This window comes from Canis aureus, chromosome 11 (assembly GCF_053574225.1).
Source record: "Canis aureus isolate CA01 chromosome 11, VMU_Caureus_v.1.0, whole genome shotgun sequence".
Taxonomy (NCBI): domain Eukaryota; kingdom Metazoa; phylum Chordata; class Mammalia; order Carnivora; family Canidae; genus Canis; species Canis aureus.
The window spans coordinates 22581930-22606274 of NC_135621.1; the positions used below are offsets into that span (position 1 = coordinate 22581930).

The 24345-nt window shown below is 51.4% G+C and overlaps 1 protein-coding gene and 1 long non-coding RNA gene across 2 annotated transcripts; one reads left to right on the top strand and one right to left on the bottom strand.

Annotated features, from left to right (window-relative positions):
• Positions 1-152: 152 nt before the first annotated feature.
• Positions 153-6550, top strand: LOC144323523 (uncharacterized). The gene is made up of 2 exons (XR_013388931.1): positions 153-1650; positions 2451-6550. It is a non-coding gene; the product is annotated as an uncharacterized LOC144323523 (long non-coding RNA).
• Positions 3433-23894, bottom strand: GTSE1 (G2 and S-phase expressed 1). The gene is made up of 12 exons (XM_077914085.1): positions 23763-23894; positions 23323-23417; positions 17075-17132; positions 16348-16972; positions 13976-14146; positions 12979-13105; positions 11053-11439; positions 8179-8251; positions 6228-6467; positions 5020-5224; positions 4374-4586; positions 3433-3900 (listed from the first exon to the last, which is right to left on the bottom strand). The coding sequence occupies exons 2-12, from the start codon at positions 23342-23344 to the stop codon at positions 3817-3819; spliced, it is 2205 nt and encodes a 734-aa protein (XP_077770211.1). The 5' UTR covers positions 23345-23417; positions 23763-23894; the 3' UTR covers positions 3433-3816.
• Between the last annotated feature and the right edge of the window lie 451 nt (positions 23895-24345).

The window sequence follows — 24345 nt, forward strand, 5'->3', positions numbered from 1 at the left end:
GTGCGTTCGCGCACGGCCCTCCCCTCCTCCCGGGCTTCCGCTCCCGAGGCCCCGCCCACGCGTCCTGCGCGCGCACCCCTGCTCGGGCTCGCTGCTGCGGCTGCGCGCGCCCGCGGCCGGGGGCGGGGCCGGCATCCGCTTCCGGGGCTCCCGGCAGACGCGCTGGCCGCGGGCGAGGGCGCGGAGGTCGTCTGGGGGTGTGGCGGGGAGCTGGGTTCTAGGAACGGGGACCTTTAGGCGGGACAGCGAAGTGACCGCATCTAAGTTTAGGAAGGTTTTTCATGGCTGCCCTGTGCAGAGGACGAGCTGGGAGCCTGGTGTGCAGCCCTTGGGGGACGGGTGCATTTGCAGGTAGACTGTGCAGCCGTTGTCCTCGTCCTGCGGAATATTCCCGGGGGGAAGTGGCCTTCCAGGTCAGCTCCAGCGCATCAGGTGCCTTGGGCCGTCATCCACCTGCAGATGCATCTGAATGAGCGCGCATTTGGGGGAGGGGGAGACAGCAGAACCCGGACCTATTCACTGGGGAGGAGAGGGGATTGTAGGAGGCCCAGATGGAAAACCTGGACGGAGCGGGGCCGGTTCGAGGCCGGGGACGGGACGGCGGGGGGGCTGGCGGAATGAAGGGGTGGTCAGAGCCCAGCGCTAAGGCACCGCTCAGATCCGGAGGGCCCCAGCGCCCAAGGGACTGAGATCTGGGTGCACACCAGGGGCTTTGGTCCGCACAAGCAAAATCAGGCATCCTTGAAATCAGCAGCTCTCAACTTTCTTCCTTTCAGAGCCAGTGTCACATTTTTTACAGGGTGGCCCGCAGGACGCACCAACCTACACATAGAAAGCATTAAAAGAAGCCTTCTGTGATCAGTTTTTATCTTTGCCATGTGCCATGGACTCTATTATAATTTCCCATTTGGTTCTTTTTTTGGGGTTCTATTTCATTTTTAAGAACTGCTAGTGCAGTCCACTAAATTGATTTCATGTAGAGTCTGAACCATGGCTTGAAAGTGTGAAGGAGGAGATGCCACAGCCAATGCGAATACATGGGAATCAGGCCAGTAACACACACACACACACACACACACACACACACACACACACACACAAAGCTTCAGGTTAAAATTGTGCTAGTTTCTTAACAGTTTCTTAGACTGACAGTGGATCAGATGTTTAAACATGGGTAATTATTAAGGCAAGCTGTTTTTCTGAGGACAGGGATACTTTAAGGGTCTGGAGAGAAATGAGGAAGGCCCCAAGTCTCCGTTTCTAGAAGAGAAGCAGGACCTGCCTGCTGAGAGTCATGGCCATTGGTGCAAGAGCAGACACAGGGTGAGCTCCCTGACAGAAGGGAGGGTCACAGGGCCCCATCAGGAAACAGAAGAATGACTGCTTTTTCTGAAGAATAAGAATTATCCAACAAAACCTCCAATGAGAGTATCTATTTCATCTCACACTCTGAGAAGAGAGGAGTAGATGCAGTATCTGGCCGCCTGGCCTTTGGCAAATTTTGGGGTGAACGTGTGGTTGAGTCTGTGGCAGTGGCCAAGCTGAGGCCATTGGACATTCTGGTTCAGTCTAGAGGACTGAGTGTGGGATGGTTTAAGCAATGGGAAGACCAATGATGTCCCAAGTGCCATCTGCCAACAAGGATGTGAGGTATGTAGATTTCAGAGATATGCACCAGGAAATTAATGAAACACTGGAGGGTGGCCCTCTAGTGGCAGCCAAGGCATCTCACACTACTGTGCAGAGAGCACCTGTCTCCAGGGCCACACACTGCACTCTTCAGTGGTGAGTGGTGCACTTGGGGCCCAGAAGCCGAAAGAGGAAGAGAGCTTGGGGAACATTTTGCCAGAATAAGCAGCTTCAGCAAGTCAGGAGGACGAAGCCAGAAAGGAAAAAGGATGATGCACATAGGGTGGGAAATGCTGCCTTATCCAACACATGCTCTTGGGGTGGGGGGGCGGGGGGAGTATCTCCCACTTGTTTGAGAATTAAAATCTTACTACTTCTGTCCTGCCTGGGCACAGCAAGGAGCAGCTTGAATTGCAAGAAGAGTTTGACCGCTCCAGGGGCAGCCTGAGGGAGGGGTTAGGCCTTGGAGGAGGAGAGCCAGGGAGCAAGCCCAGCTCATCCCCAGTTTGGATGGGATGTGGCCAGCGCCCCACTGGATGGCCATATATTAGCTAAGGTTTGATGTCCCTCCCTCACCAAACTGTCAAGTCCCCAGAAGGCGGGGGGGTGCGGGAGCTTTACTCCCCACTGCATCCCTGGGAGAATGCAGCCTGCCTACCGTCCTCTCCGTCAACATGTGGGCTGCCTGGTGGGCTCAGTAAGAAGAGCGAGTGATTCTTGGTCTCGGGGTCGTGAGTTCCAGCAGCCCCCCGCCCCGGGTGTGGAGAGGACTTAAAAAAGAATAAAATATGAGTAACGTGAATGAATCAATTCAATTTCAGGTTTTGGGGTTTCTGCTGTGAACTGAGAGACCACACCAGACATCAGAGGACCTTTGCATTAATCCTGGATTCTAGAAATCTCACCGCCCACAGGAATAGAGATGAGGGAGGAGGTGTGGGCTGCTGTGATTCCAGTAGGTTCTCTGCTCCCCCTGGCCAGGGAGTGTACCTAGAGCAAGGTGCCCTGCTTCCAGAGTCTTACTGGAGTTTACACATTCCCACTTCCGAGCATTCCTACCTTTAAATGTGAAGCCTTTATCTGCAGGTGCAGCGATGCTATCCATGACACATGCTTGCTTTTTCTAGATAGCACAGGACTCGCTATTAACCAGAGAAAGCTCAAAGCACAGCCCCAGCACTCTTCCTTCAGCCCTGTGTGGACCGGGGCTTCCTGGGCTCGGGCAGGAAACTCCAGGTGGGAGCCCCAAAAGCAGGTCCCATGACTACTGTCTGCTGTGAGGCCGCTGGACTAAGACAAATTTTCTCAAAAACTGAGGTATCAATACACATCAGTGGCTTCCAGGCCAGCTAGTTTTTATATTACATTAGAACGGCTTCAGGCAGGGATTGTGCTTTCCAGTGGCCCTTAGCTCCCTCTACCAGAGGGGCCCCTGCTCTGGGCATTCCTCAGACACAGCCATCACCCCAGCGCCCACACAGCCACACCCCACCCGGCCCCAGGTCTCACACCTCTCCCTCTGCCTGGCCCCCGCCTCTCTGGAGCAGCCTCTCCTCTGGGTGTGGCCCTGAATGTGCGCTGGAAGTGCAGGTTACTAGGCCTGCCGCAGACCTGGGTGGTGGGGCCTGGGGTCTGCATTTAAGACAATTTTTCTTTAAAAAAAAAAAAAAAAAAAAAAAGACAATTTTTCTTCATACTTAATTTTGAAAATCACTTATGGAAACAGGTTGGATAACCTAAATCCGATAATAATAAAAATAGTTAACGCATGTTTAAAAATCAAGATAACCTTAAAAACCAAGCTGTGCTTCAATACGTTTTCATTTATTTTACAATTTAACTTAAAATCTAGAATATTTAACTTTTCATACAAACTTAATTTTAAAAATAGTCAATTGCTTTTTACATACAAAAGATTCAAAACAAAATTCTTCATCTGGAGCGATTACAACTCCATGCTCCTGCTGGGTCCTCAGGGCAGAGGAGGGGTAGTTGCCAGGCAGCAGTGGTCTCAGGAGCCCAAAACCCCAGTCCTACCGCACACCCCCCCCCAGGCACAGTACCACTACTGAGGTCTGATATTTCCCCCCAGGACAATTTCTCCTAAAATTTATTTCTAAGGGTTGAAAACCACCTTAGGACTGGCCATTCTCTTAACAAAGAGTAAAATGTAAAGGACTATTCTACTCAGAACTTGAGAAGTGGAGAATCCACGTTTTCCTTGTCAGCCTCGGGACTCAGCTGGATCAGAGGAGAAGCCAAGTCTATCAGCTGCAAAAGAGAAGAGACAGGAGGTGAGTGGCATGGCCATGTTGCCCCTGCCGGCTGCCCGTAAGCTCCCCGAGGACCCGGCTGCCCACGAGCCCTCTCTGACGTGGCTCAGGCCCGCTGACATTGCAACCGTCACGTCTAAGAATTTGTAAAGAGGAAATGCCACACAGAAGACCTGAGTTCTTGCAACATGTGTGCTCCCGTCACACAGTAGGCACCAAGGGACCCTAGGGTGGAGGCAATGCGACCCCCGGCCTCAGAGAGCTCTGGGCTTCCCGGGCAGGATTCCTTAGCAGGACTGGGTGCTGCTCAAACGTCACGCCACCAAGGGAGTGTGCCGTGAGCCATATCACTTTAGAAGCCCCACTGGCCACTCTCAAGGGTCCCCGGGAGGTGCCCTGGGATGAGGACCAAACCCAGAACTGAGACCACCCGAGGCCGAGGTCAACACAGAACCTCCTGCTGCTTCTCACCTGTGCCACCTCATGGCGAGGCTTGGACACCGTGTTTTTGTTCATGTCTGGAGTGTTTATCAGCAGGTCGATCAGAGGTCTACTCTCAGATCCTGGAGCTGCATTTGCTTCTGGAGTATTGCCAAAGTCAATGAGAGGGTGGTCGACGAGAGCTGTGCTTTCAGCTTTCGGAGTGATGGCAAGTTGATCCAGGTTAATGTCCACGAGAAGAGTCTGGACGAGAACATAAGTTTAAAGGCACTTGTAGCATCTTTCTGTCAACCACGTTGAGGAAACCTAGGAAACCCAAGGAAGGGTGGGCCTCTCGGGGGGAAGGGCTGGCTGTGGTGTGCCCGTGCTGACAGAGTTGTCTCCACTCTGGCCACCCCCCACAGAACTCCCACCCACGTCCACCTCCCTCTGGCCAACAGCCCACCCTGGAGCTCCTAGAGACCCTCCCACTGTGCCTTCCTACTTCCTGTCCTCTGAGCCCTGGTCTTCTGATCAAACAGGGGTTGGGGTGTGGCTTCTGTCCCCATTAGAGGTGGGAGAGCCTCACTCCATCTCTGGCATGGCTAGCAGCAGAGGCCCTGGGGCAACGGGCCATGGCACCGAGTGAGCACACGGCTCTGGGGGCAGATTCCGTTCACCAGGACCGCACAAGTACCTCACTAGCAGGCCTATCTCCAGGTGGCGGGGCCACATCCAGCACTACTTCTGAGCTGATACTTTTTGAAAAAGTAAAGTCACTCTTTTCTGGAGAAAAGTTAAGTGCCTGTGGCACAGCCAACAGAGGGGAGGAAGGCTTGTCAGGTGATGAGTCCTCATGCTCAGAGGCAGCCTCACTCTGGCGTTCCCTTGTTAGTGCAGCTCTGCCGGAGACAAAGACGAAAACCTCATGAGGGGACTTCTCGAAGTGTTAGCTCTAGGATTCCCATTCTAGAGGTGGCATGTCATCCGGAGGGACGCAGGCTGGCTTTCCTCCCAGCTCCGCCCGTGACAGCGCTGAGCGTGAGCAAGTCCCCTTTGGACCTCAAGCTTCCTCGTGAATTAAAATAAATGGACTGAATGGTCTCTAAGGTCCTTTAGGCTTTAAAAGTTTAGCAGCCTGCTGACAACATGGGCCCCTTTCCTGGGGGTCTGGTAAGAGGACAAATACATACTTCACACTCAGGCAGTAAGAAGAGATGCTCTGAAGAAAATCAAGCAGGGAAATGGAATAGAGTGACTGGGTGGGGAGGTGAGGCTTTCTGGAAAGGCCCCTGAGGTTGGCCCTCGAACATGGATTGCAATTGTGGAGGGGTGGCGCGCTCCAGGCGGAGAGGATGGCCAGGACAGCCCCGTCCACCGTGTGGTGAGGGGATAGCGTGGCCGGAGCAGAGGGACGCGGGAGGGGCGGGTGAGGTGGGAGAGGCAGGTGGAACAGCTGCTCAGAGCCTGTTTCTCAGGAAGCCTGAGTGTGGTCAGCCCTGGCCAAGACCCTAGCAGCCAGACTATGGGTCTCTCCCTGGTACTGGGTCGCAAAGACTGAACCAGACCCCTGAGCTCTGGATCTGAGTGGATCTACAGACCCTCTCCCCAAAGGCTCCTCCCCACGAGAGGCCGTGGCCCAACACAGGGCCATCAGGGCAGGTGCTCCCCTGCTTGCCCAGGCCAGCAGCCACCCGGGGTAGGACGCTCAGTGAGGACTGTGATGGCAGAGCAAGCAGGTGCCCTCTTTGCTTCGGAGAGCCACCGACGGCTCCTGTGGCTGTCGTTGAGCAGACGTGATGAACCTCGGCCTGGCTGGTTCCGGGCTCGCTCACCAGACGAGGCAAAATTCTGGCGTGTTGGGAATCGGAGACAAAGTTATTGCAGGGTTTAACAAACTCTTACCTCACAGAAGATTTTTTCTGGGGCTCAGAAGAAAGCTGCCAAGCAGACATACACGGAGGCAAAGCCAGAGCTCTGGGCATGGTTTTGGGGGTCACTGGCGGAAGGCCAGAGAGCCGACGCCTGGCAGGTGTGGGCAGGGCTGACGTGTACTTCGTACTCACAGGGGTCCTCGTACCGCCTGCAAGGCTTTGTGAGGCCACCATTGATGAGCGTCTAGCAGGAGTGCTATGCACAACTACCCTGGAAAAACAAAATTGGAGTCTTCAGCAGACATGACCGGAAAAAAAAAAAAACATTCAGCCAATATGCTAATATGGTAAAAAGTCCTGATTTCAACGTAGAAGAGTCAAGCCTGCAAGGCCTGTTGGAGGTCTGCTCTGGGAAGAAAGGGCTGCCGCCAGCCCCCAGGGAGGCCCCGGTGTGGGCTTCTGGCTCCTCGATGAGTGGCCTCTCCATCCTTCTCGCAGGTTCTGATCAAATGTGATGGGCCCTTCCAGGTGGTGCCGGACAGACGCATGGAACGAGAGGTTCCAAGGACATCTGAAAGTCACCTTCTAATGGCGTCGGTATTTCTATAAGGAAATGCAGACCCCCCAGTGGGGCCTGCCTGGGCTCGCAAGCACGTTCACACACCCCAGGGGTAGCACACATGAGTAAATCAGGGTACCTGCTGCTTATTTCTCACACATCCCTCCTTCCACCCTTGGTGATACATGTGGCTTCAACAGCAAGTGAATCCCGCCCATCTGTGTGGAGCCAGCTGCTTATTTTAAAATAAAGGAGTCGAGGACATCCTACCAACATGCAGCCCACAGGAGGGCTGTGGATCACTCAAGACAATCTTTATGTGCTTCAAAAGAGTCTGAAAACAAACTTTAATATTAACTGAAGAACAAAATCACTCCAAGGGCAGGAGGGTGGGGTGCTCTAAGTCAAGCAGCCGTTCTCTGCAAGGTTCTGGAACCACTGCTGAACTCCAGCGAGAACAGACAAAAACACAAACAAATATAATCTTCAAGGTAACCCTGGGAGGTAGGAACCACTGTCCCGTTATACAGGTGAGAGGACTGAGGCCCAGGGGTAAAGTAAGGCAGGCAGTGGCCATCTGGCTGTGGGTGTGGGAGACTCTCCGCATGGCTAATGCTGTAAGGGGAACATCCGATCCCACCCATGAGGTTCCTCCCAAGTTCACACTCAAGTAAATGAAAGCCCAGGGCCACGGACAGATTCACAGAGTGCAGGCTGGTCTGTGGCAGAGCCAGCATTAGGGCCCCCATGCTGGTGTCTTATCTCCCAGCCCATCCCAGCCCCATGCAAAGCAGCACTCCCATCCCAGCTGCACCCTAGCCCCAGATACGCTGCTGCCCAGCCTGAGCATGTTCACTTTTGTCCCCACTCCCAGCTGACATGCAGAACGAAGGAGTGCTGGGACAGGGCCCCTCTGACCCCAGCAGGTGGCAGTAACGGTGGTCACTGGCCCAGGCCTCGCGTGCATGCATGCGCGTGTCCTGACTGTAGTACCTGCTGTGGTGAGTGTGCACCACCCCTCCCACACCCTGCACAGGTGAGGAAAGCAGGTCAGGGACGTCCAGACACTTGCACTAGGTCACAGACCAGGGATGGTGGAGCAGGGATTCAAAACCCAGTCTAGAGGGATTTTGCCCGTGGCACAAACGAGAGTCCCCTTTTAAGAGTTGTGAGGGTGGGTGTTGCCACCACCCCAGGTCGGGCCTGAGGATCGGCATGTCACGACACAGGCGACAAGTCTGTGACTATCACAAGGCGAATGTAAAGTGACACTGGCCCTCGGGAGCTCAGGCCACAACCCAACAGACCGGGGCTCAGGCCACATGTGGTCAGGCTGTGGGTTACCACATGTGCTTGAGAAGCCTCTGGGTGATGAGCAGGTCCCTCCTTAAGAGTAAAACCGAGGGTGGTCGGGGCTCCTCACCTTCCCGCCGACGTGCAGGACTGCGGCCTCTGTGCCCGATGGGACTTGGGCGTTGTGCCATCTGGGGGCTCACCTGAGACAGGAGAGGATGTGCGTGTGGTCAGTCACACGTGCAGCAAGTGACAAAGCCGCCAGCCAGGCAGCTCCCCTCACACACTGAGGGCCTGACGGCAGGGCCCTGTTCACACTGTGCCCATGTCCCCTCCACAAGGACAGCTGGTGTCATCACCAGCACTCGCAACCACACAGGGAACACACTGCCACACAGTCGCAGGGCTGTGCACTCTGAAGAGTGTGCGGGCTCGCCAGCCTCGCCAGCACTGACTATGGGAACAGTGTGACCCAGGGAGACAGCCCTGTCCCAGACACTGTGAAGGAAGGAGAATCCATTTCAGAAGAGCTGGAGGTGCGTGAAGGGGCCGGAACTGGCAGCAGAGGGTAGCTGCTGAGCAGTGGTGGGACTGGTAGGACTGGTACATATCCCGTGGCCTCTGCAGCTCGACAAGACCTGCACACAACGCAGCTGGAGGAAAGGCGGCCAGAGGCACGCCATGGCTTTGGGCACCTGGCAAGAAAGGAAGCAAACACGGCGGAACAGAGCGTGAGCCACGGGCTGCCCTCGAAGCAGCCATTCCAGCAAACACACTGAGCTCCCTGCCGTGGATCCTAAATATGGGCTCCAGCCGTGGCTTCTCCCTCGGCGTCCACACTCACACATTCAACTGCCTGCTCAACACGGCACACGGAGCCCTGCGGCCCCCCACACTCAACGGGTCCAAACTGGGCCCGGGGGCTGTGCCGGGGCTGCTCTTCCTCCAGCCCTCGCCTGATGGTCGGGTGCCCCGCAGAGGCCCCTCCACGCTGCCGCACGCTCTTCCATCTCCCAGGTCTGTCACCCCTCCCCAGACCATGATCTCTCTCCCCATCACAGCAGGGCTTCCGCCTGGCTCCCCCAGCTTCCATTCATGCCTGAGGGGAGGGATCTGCGAGGCCGGCAGCCCTGCCCCATAGAATCCCTCCGCACCACTCCTGTCCCGAGGCTCTAGGGGAGCTGGCCTGTGGCTGCCCGTCAGCCCTCACCTCTTCTTCCCCTTCCCCTCGTTCACTAACTTGGCTGAGGTTGCTAGTGTTTGTTCGACATCCACTCTCCTCTCCTTAGTAAGAAACTAGCGAGGCGGGAAGACAGCACGTCTTAGCATCCCTGGCAGGTTAGCAGTCACACGACCAAGGCCTGAGCGATGGGACATAGGTGAAAGTGGCCGACACAACTTCCAGTAAGTACTGTTGCTCCTCCTCACCTAGCCCATCCCTGCTGCTGACTGGTGAGAAGGCTGGCGCTGCAGCAGCCAGACAAGAGCGTGAGGAAGAGGAACTAATCACGGCAGAACAAGACAGAGGAAGCCCGGGCTCTCAAAAGGAGGCTTCAGGGCCATAAAGGCTGCCTGTGCCAGATGTCGCTGCTGGAACACTTCGGAACAGTCAGGCTGCCTGGGAAGCACATCTTCTTGAGGGCAGCTACAACCACCTTTTCCCTTGAGTCTGCTCTGTACAGCCTTCTACATTTTACACACTTTTTAGATTAATGTACCAGACAGCATGCCGGCACAGGCAGGGAAAGGCCAAGCCAGCCGGACTGGCTGGGGAGTGGAGTGGAGTGGAGGCTGCTGGAATTTGAGGGGCAGAGCTAGATAGGTGGGAGCTACAGAGGCAGAGCTCCAGACATGGGAAGGGAGCCCCAGTCCCTGGCTGTGCAGGAAACAGCAGTGAGCGCGCAGTGAGACTCTGAAAGGCCAAGATGAAGATGGCCACCGGGGACAACTGCCACTGCTCGCACACGGCTGGGCAACCCTCATGTCCCACTGGCCAGAATGGAGACCTAGGAAGCACAAGGCATGCTCAGCAGGGACCCGGGCAGGCCACGTGTTGGAAGGGGGGCCGCCCTGTCCCGAGGGTAAAGGCTACAGACACCTGCCCCATCAAAGCTTCAAAAGAATCCTCAAAAGGATCAAGTTGACCCTCAACTTAAATGCCTTCCAGGGCGAAATTCAGCTCCTTCAAGCAGGACAACAAAGCCCAGATATTCAAAAATTCTGAACTTACACCATCTGACAGAGGATCAAATAAACAAGTGAAACAGGAAAATGTGACCATCACCTGGGAAAAAGTCACTAGAAATGGACCCCAATATGACAGGGAAGACGGCGTTAGAAGAAACAGAGGTTGAAACAACCAACATAAATATGTTCAAGAATTTAAACAAACACTGTTAGGACAAAGATGGGGAAACTACAATGTCAGAAACAAAAAATTAACCAGATGGTCTTCACTGCAGATTAGACACACCACCGAGAAAGTCTGGACCTGAAACGTCCTTTTCTTGAAACAGAAGAAAAGGTGGGGAAACCAGGCCTTCATGACGTACAAAACCACGAGAGGCAATACTTGTAATTAGACTCCCAGGAAATGAGGGGAGGCAAGAAAAAAAAAATCTGAAGAAAGAATAGCCAAGTTTTTTTTTTCCAGAATTAATACGAGTATTAACCCTCAGATCAAAGCAGCTCACAAACCCATAAGAAGGATAAACCCAAAGAAAGCCACTTCGAAATTCATAATAATCAAAATGCTGAAAAGAGTAAGAAACAGGAATTCCTGAGAGCAGTGCAGGATCGGTGACAGGACCTTGAGATAAGAATGCCACCGAGTTCTTGCCTGAAATGGTACAAGCTAGAAGATGCTAGAACCACACGTTTAAAGTGCTCTAAGGAAAAAGAAAGCCAAAACACCAGCATCACCAAAACAAACACTTCTGGAAAACCTTACATAGAATCTCTTCAATATTTTAAAAACACGAGAAATGAATGACCCACTCCTTACCAGTAGAAAACCTCGGTATCTTAAATTGACTTGTCGGCGTGGGCATGGCCCACGTCCTGCACTGAAGGTAGGAGTCACGCCTTCTTGTACTCCTGGCTGTGTTCCCCTGAGAAGGCTGAGACCAGCTGGAGCTGGAGCAGGAGCTAGGCCCCGGGCCTCTCTGTTCCGGCGTCCCGGCTCTGCTGACAGCCGCTGGGCTGGGTGCCTTGGCTGGCTCCGCCGTTCCCCCAGCCGCCGTGGCCCACTTGCTCTGCCTGCAGGATGCACCCGCAGGGCCTGTCTGCAGAGGCTGCCGAGGCGTGGCGAGTCCCGCTCTGCCTGACTGGCTGGGGTTGGATGGCAGCGGGGGACTACCCGCAGGAACACTTGCAGGTTCACTTGACCTAGCTAGAAGAGGAGACACAAAATCTGGTTATCGCTCAAGTTTATGTTGTTATTAAATTATGAAGTTACTTAACACCTAAGGAGTTTTCAAGTGAAGATTATTTTGACCATGATGATTTCCATATGAGAAAAACAGGACCCGTGAGCAACATTCTGTATGCCCATCAGGTAACGTCCTCAAACACAGGACAGGCTAAGTTGCGCACAGCTTAGCTGAGTGTGCTCTAAGGTACTGACTCTAGACACAATTACCAAGATGTATGTATGTAACTACACGTGATTTCAATCTCTCCCGTATTCCCTGATTTTGTCAACAGCAGACATTCTACCCTGAGTGGCCAGAAGTGGACAGTGTCGTCACATGCCCCACCCCCTGGTCAGGGTGCAGGGGAGGACCGGAAGAGAAGGGGCAGTCATTCCTGGCCGGTTCCTTCAAATGCTAGGCGGTTGGGCCATAGCAATCATGGGCACTATTTAAAACAGAAAGAAGATAGACGTGGGTGAAAAGTACTCAGGTGCCGCTATGCCCCACACAGACGTCAGTCCCGGGAGGACTCCTGCAGAAAAACTCGAAGAGAAAGGCTGACGCCATAGCATTCCGGCTTCAGTGCTCCTCCCCAACGCTGTCCTGTCTGACCTAGCCATCCCCGACTACGCACACACACCGTAAGGCCCACTCAACGCCCGTCTCAGCCCTTATCGGAGGTAGGAACGCAGCAATCCCCAAATCGTGCCCATGTCCTGCACCACTGCAGCCACCGACTTCACCGCCCCTCATATCACAGAACTTCCTTTCCCCACTCAGGGCCCGTGTGTCAGAGAGGCCAGGACAGGCCTTGGAGCACTCCTAGAGCCCGTGACAGCACTGCAGAGGGAGGCACCGTCCTGCGGTCTGTCCGCTGATGGAAACTTCAGTTCTCTTCACCACCACTGGGCAGGCGGGGCTGCACATATCATCAGTCTAATTCCAGACTTAACACTTTTCACAGTTTGCGAACAAACTCCACACACATGTCCACAGCAAACAGCACAGGCCTGAGCAGGGAGTCCTGAGGGGCTGGAAGGGCTCTTCCCTGGAGGGAAGACTGGAGGGCTCCCCCTCTACCACTAGATGGCGCCCTCGGCCCGCTAAGACGACCACATAGTCCGAATTGAATCCGGTTTGGGTGTGGGGATTAAATAAACGCCAAGTTTAAAAGGGTCACGTGCCCTAAATTATTTGGAACAGTCCTATTTTTAAAACCTGTGTCTGATTACATGTCCACAGGCTGGTCTCAGCGTCCTTGTGCGTCCCAGGCACCCGGAGCCTAACACCAGCTCTGGCACTGCAAGCCGCCCTCAACTAAGCCCCTGCTAAGAGCGCCTCTCCTCAGAGGACTGGGAGCATGGTGAGGGCAGGGACCCTGACACAGTGGCCCCCCTCCCCCCTCCACACCACAGCAAACCCTCCAGAACCTTCTGCAGAGTCTAAGTGAGAGTGGGCACACAGTTGTGGTCCAGGGCACAGGTGGGTCCGAGGGCGGAGAGCCCCACCCGCCTTACCTCTGCCGGCTGCCGGAGAAGCACACACGTTGGAAATCACAGCTGAAACGGACCCTGAGGAAGAGGACTTTCTCGAAAGACTGCCAGCACAACCAGGTCGTTTCAACAGGGTTTTCTTCAGGCCCAACTGAAACAAAATGTTTAAAAAAAAAAAAAAAAAGTCACCAAAGAGTTCATTATCCACCTGTTACTTTTTTATGCAAAAATAGTGTTTTAAAATAATTTTTAATAATTTAATAATTGTCATCTTGAATTCAAAGGAAAAGTCCAAGCCGTCCTGCTCAAGTGCAGTCTTCATTTTTTTTTTTTTTTTTTATAAATTTTTATTTATTTATGATAGTCACACAGAGAGAGAGAGAGAGAGAGGCAGAGACACAGGCAGAGGGAGAAGCAGGCCCCATGCCGGGAGCCCGACGTGGGATTCAATCCCGGGTCTCCAGGATTACGCCCTGGGCCAAAGGCAGGCGCCAAACCGCTGCGCCACCCAGGGATCCCTCAAGTGCAGTCTTCAAAGCCCTGCATAGAAACACCTGGGAACTTGCGGAAATGCAGGCTTCTGGGCTCTATCTTCCCACCCCCCCACCCCCGCCTCCCTAAAGGAGTCCACAGCTGTAGGGCAGTTTCTAGCGATTTTAACAAGTACATCAGTGGTTCTTACAGCTCAGTTTAACCACAACACCAGAAAATAAACAGCAAAGCCGAGGGCGATCATCTGTGAGCTGTGTGTCCGAGTCCTGACATCCCATCTCGTCTGTGAGGGAAGCGGGGAGCAGCACAGACACACAGACGCGCAGAGAGGCTGACCTTCCTCAGCCCATGGAGCCCTGGCGCGCACCAGGCCGCATTCTCTGCCTTTCATCAAGCCGCCTCTCACGGATGCCACTTCAACCTTTCTAAAACTTGATTTTCATCAAAGACACATTACGTGTATACATCGCTGCTCCTTCATTCCCTTTGTTCACAGGCCATGCCCACCCGCAGCCCTGGTGAGACCCACCTTGTTTGGAACGGGGAGCGATCGCTTGCCTTGGACCAAGTGGCTTCCACCAGCTGGCATGCCGGCAAGCTCTTGGGCAGCACTGGATTTGTCCGGGGGCACATCCCTGTGGGATTCCTTTTCATTTAGGATTTTCATACCCGAAGGACTAGCTGGTATCCTTTTCATAGCCTGAAAATTTTAATATGAAATGTGAAAACTGCCCTCTTTAGTAAAGTACAGACACACCAAAGCTTCGATTTAGAGCAACTGCAGGCACCGTCTTCCCCATGCTATACACATTCCTCGACTCAGCAACCAGATTGAAGCGAATATAGCAGTTCACTTCCGCCACCAAATTACCACGGACAAAAATGACGGCACTTGCTTTCTCATTAAAAACAGTAAAATAATATCGAGCCAGATCATTAACAGGAGAGAGATCCTCTAAAGCTATTCCTCAATCAGGATTATTTAAGGATGATAATGAGGAAACTGGTTCTAGTAACAAAAATTTTTAAATGCTGTATGGAGAGGAATCACTCATTAAAAGGTCGTTCCTGGGATCCCTGGGTGGCGCAGCGGTTTGGCGCCTGCCTTTGGCCCAGGGCGTGATCCTGGAGACCCGGGATCGAATCCCACATCGGGCTCCCGGTGCATGGAGCCTGCTTCTCCCTCTGCCTGTGTCTCTGCCTCTCTGTCTCTCTCTGTGTGACTATCATGAATAAATAAATAAAATCTTAATAAATAAATAAATAAATAAATAGGTCATTCCTTCTAGCAGGGATGCTGCTCAGTTATAATAAATCTTGGAAGAGTACTGAAAGGCATTTTTCTTTGGACAGCAGAGTCAAAGAATAAATTTCTAACATATATAGATACAAGGGCATTCATGAAACCAACCTATGCTTATATAAATAACCCTCTATAACGAGGACAGCTAATAAGAAGCAATAGCAGCTCATAAAGTCACAGGACTGAAACACTTAATTTTCTTTTTTCTTTATAGCACTTTTTAAATTGAGATATACCTCATGTAACATAAAACTCACGATTTAGAAGTATACAGGTCAGTGGTTTTTAGCACGGTCACAGCATCAATCTGAGAACATTTTTGTTGTCCCTGAAGGAAACTGCTAGCCCTTAGCAGTCGCTCTGCACCCCTCAACCTCCCCACCTAGCTGGCCACTAACCCACTCCCCTCTCTACAGTTTCCCTATCATGGTCCCTTCCTGTAAATGGAAGCACACAATATGTGACCTTTTGTGTCTGGCTGCTTTCACTAACCAGGTTTTCAAGGGTCATCCACATTATACTATGTATTAATATCGAGTTTCTTTATTGCCCGAGTCCACCTGTTGTCACACACACAAATCCCTGCCTGGGTCCACACAGTACAATAAGATCCACGTCACTTGCATTCTAGAGACATCGCTTTTAGAAATGTACATCCAAATGGTCTCCAGCAAAAGGAGTTTGTATGATTAAAGGAATGGCTCCAGCTACTTAGGGGAAGTGCTGGCCAGCGTGCCTCCTGTCCAGGTTTCAGTGTGGCAGACAAGCTTTAAGCTCAGATCAGTTCTGGGTTCTGAGAGCGGGGAGTCAGTTTGGGAGATGTGCTTGTAGAGGGAAAAGAAGCTCCCAGGCCCTTGCTGGGTGGTTTGCACTGACCCAGACCTTCCTCAGTAACTGGTTCAGACAATGGAGGCCTGGGGCCCCGGTTAGCATCAGAGCTGAGAAACAGCACACGGAGGCTCCAACCTGTCTGCCTCTCCTCAGAATAGGAACTTCCTCCCCTAAGCAGAGATGTATCAGCAAAGCTTGGAAGTAGCTGCCCTCTGGCACCTTCCCCTACCCTAGTGCCCTGCCCCGTGAACCTCCAGGAACCCCAGTGCCTCAGAGTTGGCTAGCCGTACCCCCAAAGGCCCGCCTGTCCACTGCTACTTCCAAGGACAGCTCATCTGTTTAATTCCTGGGAGGAAAGTGATCTAAACAAATTCACAGTTACTCAAGATGACTAGGTGGCTATTCCAGGAGGGGAATTTTTGGAAGTTGCTTGTCAATGCAAATGAAGTCCCTAATGAGTAGAAAATCCAGTGTTGTAACAAGCAAACGGAAAAATTTCAAATGGCATTTAGGAGGAGGTGTTCTTAAGGCATCACAACAGGAAGGCAGCCCTTGCCCCCGCATATCCACCCCAAGCCCAGCTCTCATGCTGTTCCTGCTCTGAAAGGACTTGCCATTCCTACGCTTCTGAGCCCTCAGCACAACTACATTTGCAGTAACAGCTTCTCCCCGTAACAGTTTCCATCAGAACCATAAACGGAGAGGGCTAAAACGCCAGGGAGCACCGAGCTCTCCAGACAGACGTGTTGGTATGTGGATGTGTCTACCTGCTCTGGGGCCACATGAATGTTTTTCCCTCTAAAAGACAAAGCTCGGGGTGGCACCAATTTGCTGATGACCCTTTTCTGAGTCCCCGCCTGGTGTGGAGGGTGAGCAGTTCTTGGTTTCACAGGCAGAGAAGGGCAGGGTGACCGTGGGGGTCCCTGTGTCCGGGCGAGGCTAGTCTGGACAGGAGCGCTTGGCAGGGCCATGCCTGAGGGGATCTGGTTTCCCGAAAGTGGCAGTCCCCCCAAGGGGCTGTCTGACAGGTAATATGTCTCCCTCTTAAGCGACTTGGGGCTTTTCTTCATTTCATTTTCTTTCTCAAACAGGTCTATTTTTAATTTTGATTCCTGTATAAATCTTTCCACACCCTGGCTCCAAAGGTCTTCAGCTGTGACCTCTTGGGCTGCTTTGTTTTTGCTTTTGCTTTCTATCTGTAAGGCCAATAAGTGAGCTTCTTTATACACTTCCACAAATTTCTCCCCAGTGAGAGGACTCCAGGTGAAGTGACTTTCCGAAGCTGGCAAAAGAGGTTCTTTGGGAATCTGATGATTTAATTCCAAGCTGGCAGCAACGCATCTTTCTTTATGCCCAACGGGTCCAAAGAAGACTTCCTCATCTTCATTTGCACTATTTTAAATAAAAGGATTATTACTGACATTGGCATTTAAATGAAAGACTTTATTGAATGTGGTTAAACCCAAGGCAAAGGAAGAAAACAGCTCTGTTTACCTTGAAGAAGACAATGAAAGATCAAAGTCAAATTTTTCATCAGCCAAGAGAAGAATGTCTGTGGGGAAAGAGTTCAGCATTATTTGAGGGTTGGGGCTAACAAAGAGAAAACATTACCAGTCTCTACAGCTATAAAAACAATGACAAAACCTCATCCCCTTATCATTATTTATTAATTTATTTTAAAGATTTAATTTATTTATTCATGATAGAGAGAGAGAGAGAAAGAGAGAGAGAGAGAGAGGCAGAGACACAGGCAGAGGGAGAAGCAGGCTCCATGCCGGGAGCCCAATGTGGGACTTGATCCAGGGACTCCAGGATCGTGCCCTGGGCCAAAGGCAGGTGCTAAACCGCTGAGCCAGCCAGGGATCCCCTATTTATTTATTTTAAAGATTTTATTTATTTTTTAGACAGTGAGCACAGCAGAGGGAGAGGGAGAGAGAGAAAGGGAGAAGCAGACTCTCCACTGAGCAGAGAGCCTGACGTGGGGCTTGATTTGAGGCCCCGGGATCACGACCTGGGCTGAAAGCAGACACTTAACTGACTGAGCCCCCCAGGTGTCCCCTTATCATTATTTTATTTTATGATTTTATTTATTCATAAAAGACACAGAGAGAGAGGCAGAGACACAGGCAGAGGGAGAAGCAGGCTCCCCGCTAGGAGCCCGATGTGGGACTTGTTCCCAGGATTCTGGGACCACACCCTGAGCCAAAGGCAGGTACTAAACCACTGAGCCACCCAGGCATCCCCCTTATCACTATCTTAATAGTCACATCATCATAGAGGGCTCTAGATTATCTAAATTTTTTTGTTTTCTTTTTAAAATAGCATCAGTAATTCTGTTTGCTAAGCTGACCCATAAATCCAAGTCCTTATCTTAAAAATATTATCTAAAATGCAATCACCAAGTCATTCAACTTGTTTTTCAAGGCTAGATAAGTCATCTTCAGGTACAGACCATTTTCAAAAGACCACCTGCTTCACGTCCGTCCGACTTAACTTCCTGGCTTACAGACTACGTAACACCTGTTTTTGTTTCAAAAACAAATCCAGAATTATTCAAATGCACAGTTGGGACTCCATAGGAATTTGCTGACGAGCAACTCCTCTTAGAGCCCACCTTGAAACCCCAGATGGAACTGCATTTTGTACCCCTTATCCACACTTCCACCACAGTCCCTTTACCAGCCCCGCCTGGAGGCCTGACTCCCTCTAACAAACCTCAGCCCCCCACCCCACCCCACCCCACCCCACCACCCATTAGTGGATTTCTTTCATGGGGCAACTGCTCCCTCCCCTAGCTCCAACACCCCATCCACACCCATTTTTCTCTAGGGCCTCCCCATCACCTAGACCTGACCTCTGTCATGGTGCTGTCTTGCTGTTCCTTAAATGTCCCTTTACCCTTCTGAAGCTCCAACTAGATTGTAAGGTCCTCCAAGCCAGAAAATGTCTAATGCTCTCACAAATTCCCTTAATGTCCAGCTAGGGGCCTGGATACTTGACAAATAATTATCGATAAATGCTGAACAGTTATTCTATACCGTAAAGCTTATACAGCACTTTAACAAATCATGTCTTATTTGATCCTAATAAACAATACAGCATACTTATTAAAATTATGAAAATTTAAAATATACTAATATCCTAATTAGATTCTAAATAGTCACTTCAATTATTCTTAATTACCCAATAAAGAAAAAAATAGAAAGCACAAATGCACAAATGAAATAAAGAGAAATAACCAGAGAGAGAGAGAGGGAATTAAGAGATTCATAATCTAGTCTGCTCAACTCCATGCACATAAACCCAAGAACTTGGCTGAAATGCATAATTTTCTAGAAAACACTATTTTTGTATTTAAATTACTTAAGTTGATTTATTTATAAAACTGACTCCAGAAGAGAGAAAAAAACTTAATAGTTCAATTACCACAAAAAACTGCACAAATTTATTCAAGAGCTATTGTCCTCAAAAAAAGCACAAGTTCCAGATAGTTTCACAGGATAATTCTGACAAATCTTTCAAGAATGTATCATTCCGAAACTATTTAGACTGCTCCACAGGATAGAAAAAAGAAACCTTTCCACTTACTTCTACAAAGCAAGCATAACCATACCTAAAACCTCTAGAATTAGCTCAATAAAGAAAGCTACAGACCAGGTTCATAACATAAATCCTAAATAGGATTATTAGCTAACAGAATCACCAACACATTAAACGAAAAATATATCATGACTAGGTCAAGTTTGTTTCAGGACTTCAGGACTGTAGGATGACTTACTCTGACATAATCTAATAACGTAATTGTTATATTGCTAGATCTAAAAGGAAAACCCTACATCATTTCCATCTATGCTAATAAGACATGAAAAAATGCAACATACCTTGTGGATCTTAAAAGCCCTTCATAAAAAGTAATAGATACATAACAGATACATTTGGTCATACAAGGAAGTATCTATCTCCAGCCAAAAGCCTAAATTAGGTTTAATGGGATATGATCAGAAGCAGTCCTTCTAAAGTCAGGAGCAAATGTACCTCATCAGTCAGGACAGGCTAACTTACGCTGAAGTAACAACAAGCCCTGAACCTCAAGTAGTGTATTTCTCACTCTTACTCTACATCTGCTGAGGCTTGGGCCCTGCTCCACATCCTCCTCACTGCACAACACAGGCTGATGAAGCCTGGTCTTTGTGCTAAAGAAACTCCATACTAGTTCCTACAGACTCAGAAGTGACACATATCATCACAGCATTCCCATTTCACTGGCCACCTTTCAAGTCCCTTGAGCCAAATCCAAATTCAAGTGGGTGGGCAAGTACAATTCCAACATTTACCCAGGAGGAAAAAAAAAAAGTAGAAAGAAGGAGAAAAAAAGTGGAAATACTGATAAACAGCACCCAAAACCACTATCTCTGTGTAAATTAACTTGCAAACCAGCATGAGGCTTACTGGAAATCTAAAGAGGAAATTCCATGAAAGCCGGGCACATGGCCATGATGTCTGCTGTCACGACAGCCGGGACGCTGTTCTGAGTACACCAACCAATAAGAGACAAGGGGAAAAATCTGGAGGTAAGAGTATCACAGTGCACAGATGCTCTGACTACAGATGCAAGAAAACCAAATGAATACTATTACAAGCAGTGAAAGGATAAAAGCAGATGCCTGAGAACAAAGCCTAACAAAAGATTAGGTAGGACAAAAATACCTATAAATAAACCTAACAAGATATACGCAAGATGGATATAAAGAAAACTTAGGGGGATCCCTGGGTGGCGCAGCGGTTTGGCGCCTGCCTTTGGCCCAGGGCGCGATCCTGGAGACCCGGGATCGAATCCCATGTCGGGCTCCCGGTGCATGGAGCCTGCTTCTCCCTCTGCCTGTGTCTCTGCGCCTCTCTCTCTCGCTGTGACTATCATAAATAAATAAAAAATTAAAAAAAAAAATAAAGAAAACTTAGTATATCATAAAAGTAGCACATCAATTAAAGGGGGAAACAGTGTATTCAATAAATGATATTTTCCCTCAGGGGAAAAATATATAAAGGGAACAAGAAGGGGTGCCTGGGTGGCTCAGTGGGTTGAGTGACTAACTCTAGATTTCAGCTCAGGTCAGGATCTCAGGGTTGTGAACTTGAGTAGGCACTGCGCTCAATGTGGCATCAGCTTGAGATTCTCTTTCCTTCTCCCTCTGCCTCTCCCCCGACTTATGCGCACACACTAGCTCACTCAAAAGAAATAAATCTTTAAAATAAAATTAAAAAAAAAAGAACAAGAAAAAACCATGAGGAAATTATTTTATAATCTAGGGAAAAGAAGTCTAACTATGACGCCAAACTGGACGCCATAAAAAACTGATGGTACGATATGTAAAAAACAATTTTAAATCTCTGCATGGCAAAAATCACCTCAAGCAAAGTTAAAAAAACAATAAGCAGGGAAAAATATTTGCAGCTCACATCTCAAAGGGCTCATTTATGAACAGTGCCTACAAACTGCTAAGAAAACAACAAATGATGTAATGGGAGAACTAACAAAGGATATAAACAGATAAAATAACTGATAAAACAAAAATAACCCCAGGATTCCACTTTTCACCTATCAGATTGTCACAAAGAGGTGGTAAAACGTGGGCAAGGTTGTGGGGAAAGGGACGACTCATACACTGCTGGGGAAGGCATCACTTAGTCTAGCTGTCCTGAGAGTCCCCAGGCAACACCTACAAAATAGAGAAGTGCACATGTCCTCCGGCCCAGCAAGGAGACTTGCGTGAGTACATCCCACAGACAGTCATGGTGCTGTTGGGTGCAGCAGCATTTGAAAAAGCAAGACACTGGACACAAACTAATGTACACCCACAGCAGATGGGAGAAATTATAGTCCCCTCACCAAGATGGACCACTACAGAGGTACAAGAGAACAGGAACAGTGCATGCGTTGATATACAAGGATCAAGATAAATCGGTGCCAAAACCAAGATGGAGCACAGGGTTCCATCTGCTATGAAAAAAGGGGCAATTGGCTGACAATGTACACGTATTGGCCTGGAAGATCAAACAGACCAAAGGCACTGATGGCCTTTGGGGGGGCAGCTAGGTGGCTGAGGGAGAGGCTGCAGGAAGTGGAAACAGGTAGGGGCCAGATCCTGGAGGGTTTGCAAGCCATGACAAGGAGCTTCTATTTTATCAAAGTGCAAGAGGAAGCTATGGAAGGTTTTAAGCATAAGAGTTATGATCTAACTTGTGTTTTTAAAAAGTTACCCTAGCTGCTGTGTAGAGTATCAGCAAAGAAGAAGGTGTGTCTATTGAAATCACAAATGCAGAAGTAGGTGGAAGTGAGTTAATGCACAAGTAGGTGGAGGTGAGTTAATGTGGCTGAAGCACAAGGCAGTGGCATCTGGTGGGTGGAGTTGTCAAGAAGCAGATGGATCCAAATATATTCTGAAGGTGGAAATAGCCGTAAAGAATGGCTGAAGGGGGATCCCTGGGTGGCGCAGCGGTTTAGCGCCTGCCTTTGGCCCAGGGCGCGATCCTGGAGACCCGGGATCGAATCCCACGTCGGGCTCCCGGTGCATGGAGCCTGCTTCTCCCTCTGCCTATGTCTCTGCCTCTCTCTCTCTCTCTCTCTGTGTGACTATCATAAAAAAAAAAAAAAAAAAAAAAAAAAAGAATGGCTGAAGGAACATGGCCACTTCACAACTTAGCTGAGTACACGGAGGGGCCATTTACTTCCATGAGAGGGCAAAGAGCAGGCTAAGAATGGGGTGGGAGGGGGAGCACATTGAGCATGAAGGGGAAGATGCCAAAGAGGCTGGTGGATATACGAATCCAGAGCTCTGAGCAAAGGCTGTGCTCAAGACAAAACGTGGGCACCACTACAAAACAGATGGGGTTTAAAGCTGCGGGAATATCTAAAGGCCCTGGGGTGGGGGTGGGGGTGTACCAAGAGACCCCAGACCAAGTCCTGGGGAGGATTAGCTTCAGAAGACAACAGAGGAAGAGGAGCCTGCAAAGGGATGGATAAACCAGCCAGAGAGGTGGAAGGACTTGCATCTGTATGCCAATGATGAGCAGGAGCAAAAGGACCGGCACAAAATAAGGCTACGACGGGAGGGCTGACATTAGGGGTGAAGTCCTCCAGAGCAGCAGCAGGGATTCTGCATGCACACTGAAGGGACTGGTACTTGAAAGGGAGGAAACAACAGGAAGGAGAAAGGGCTGCAGCAGCATTTACCTTTCTAGATACAATGAACAAGTGATCAAACTGGCAAAGCTTGGGGGGGGGGGGCGGCTTCAGTGTTAGGGATACCCAGTCCCCCCGCCTCTCCGAGGTGGTGAGGAGCAAAGGATACGAGGATGTCAAAAGGCTTTAGGGGAGTAAGAGTGTATGGCCTTACACTCATTTTCCTGAGGCTGCATTCTCACGCTGACGCTCAAGCCAGACAAGAGAGTCACGGGGATCCTGCACAAACTCTTAGCGAGCAGAAACCAGCAAACGAACACAAAGAGAAAACATCACATCCGACCCCTCCGGTATCTGGGTGCTCTCGGCACTGGCTGAACACAGCAAGACGGGGTGGGAAGAGTCTAGAACTGGGTGGGAGGGAGGAGGGGGGGAGGCAGAAAACTGGAAACTAAGGACACTAGATGGATGCAAACCCCTTGAAGACGTGGACGGTGAGCTCGGCCCACACCTTCACCGAACCATCTCCCTGGACCACGGCGCTGCGGCCGCACGCACGTACCGTCCTCCTTGGGAACATCCATCTCTGCTTCTCCTGGCTGCCGGAAGGGCCCTCCGAGGTGTCCTCCTTCCACGGGGAGGGCTGTCAGGGAGCCACTGCGGGGAGGACCGGGCCAGTAGGTGAGCAGGTGTCGGGGCCCAGCCCCCCACCACCCCACCCCCAGGTCCGCCGCGCCCGGGTCAAGGCCGGGCGGGGGCACAGGGCGCAGGAGGCTGCGGCCAGGTCACGGAGGGCAGTGGCGGTCGGAGGCCTCGGGAGCTGCAGGCCGGGACCCTCCGCGTCCACCCCCCAACCCCCCCGGGGCCTCGCGCCCCCAGGCCAGGCGCTCCGGGGGCCCGATCAGCCCTGAACCCCGCGGACAGGCACAACGGAATCCCCCGCGCTCGGGGCAGCCCCGACCGGATGCGCGAGGGAACCCCGCGACCGTCCGCCCGACCTACCGGCGACCCCCAGCCGAGCGACGGCGACACCGGGCGACCCCTCCCCAGCCCCGGGATTTAAATGTGGCGCGGCGGCGCGGCGCCGGCCTCCGATAGGCCGGTTTGAAGGCGCTCCGCGACGTCACCGCGCCCGGTGCATCCTGGGGGCTGCGGGCGGAGCCGCGGGGAGGAGGGGCGCGGCGCGCGTGCGCACTGGCTCCGCGCGCGCGGCTGGGCTGCGCATGCGCAGGGTCAGGCTGGCTCCCGCTGGGTTCCGCGGGCGTCGCCCGAGTGTGTCCCGCAGGCTCGGCGTCACGCGCGGAGGGACACGGTTCCGATGCCACCTCTTTATCTGTGAAGCTACAGACTTCATTTCCTAGCTAGGGCATCGATGGGAAGGCCGAGCGACGTCCGTGCACCTGTCTGCTTTGTAAAGCAGCGCGCGCCGCTTGCTGATGCGGGCGGAAGGCGGGGGCCCTGCCCCGGGGAGCGCACGGGGTGACCCGCTGTGTGCCCCTGCAGCAGGGGAAGCCAAGCTGAGTGGTGGCCTGAGCATGGCCAGAGGTGGCACAGAAGCCTGCCCTGGGCTTCAGGGCTGCTGGGG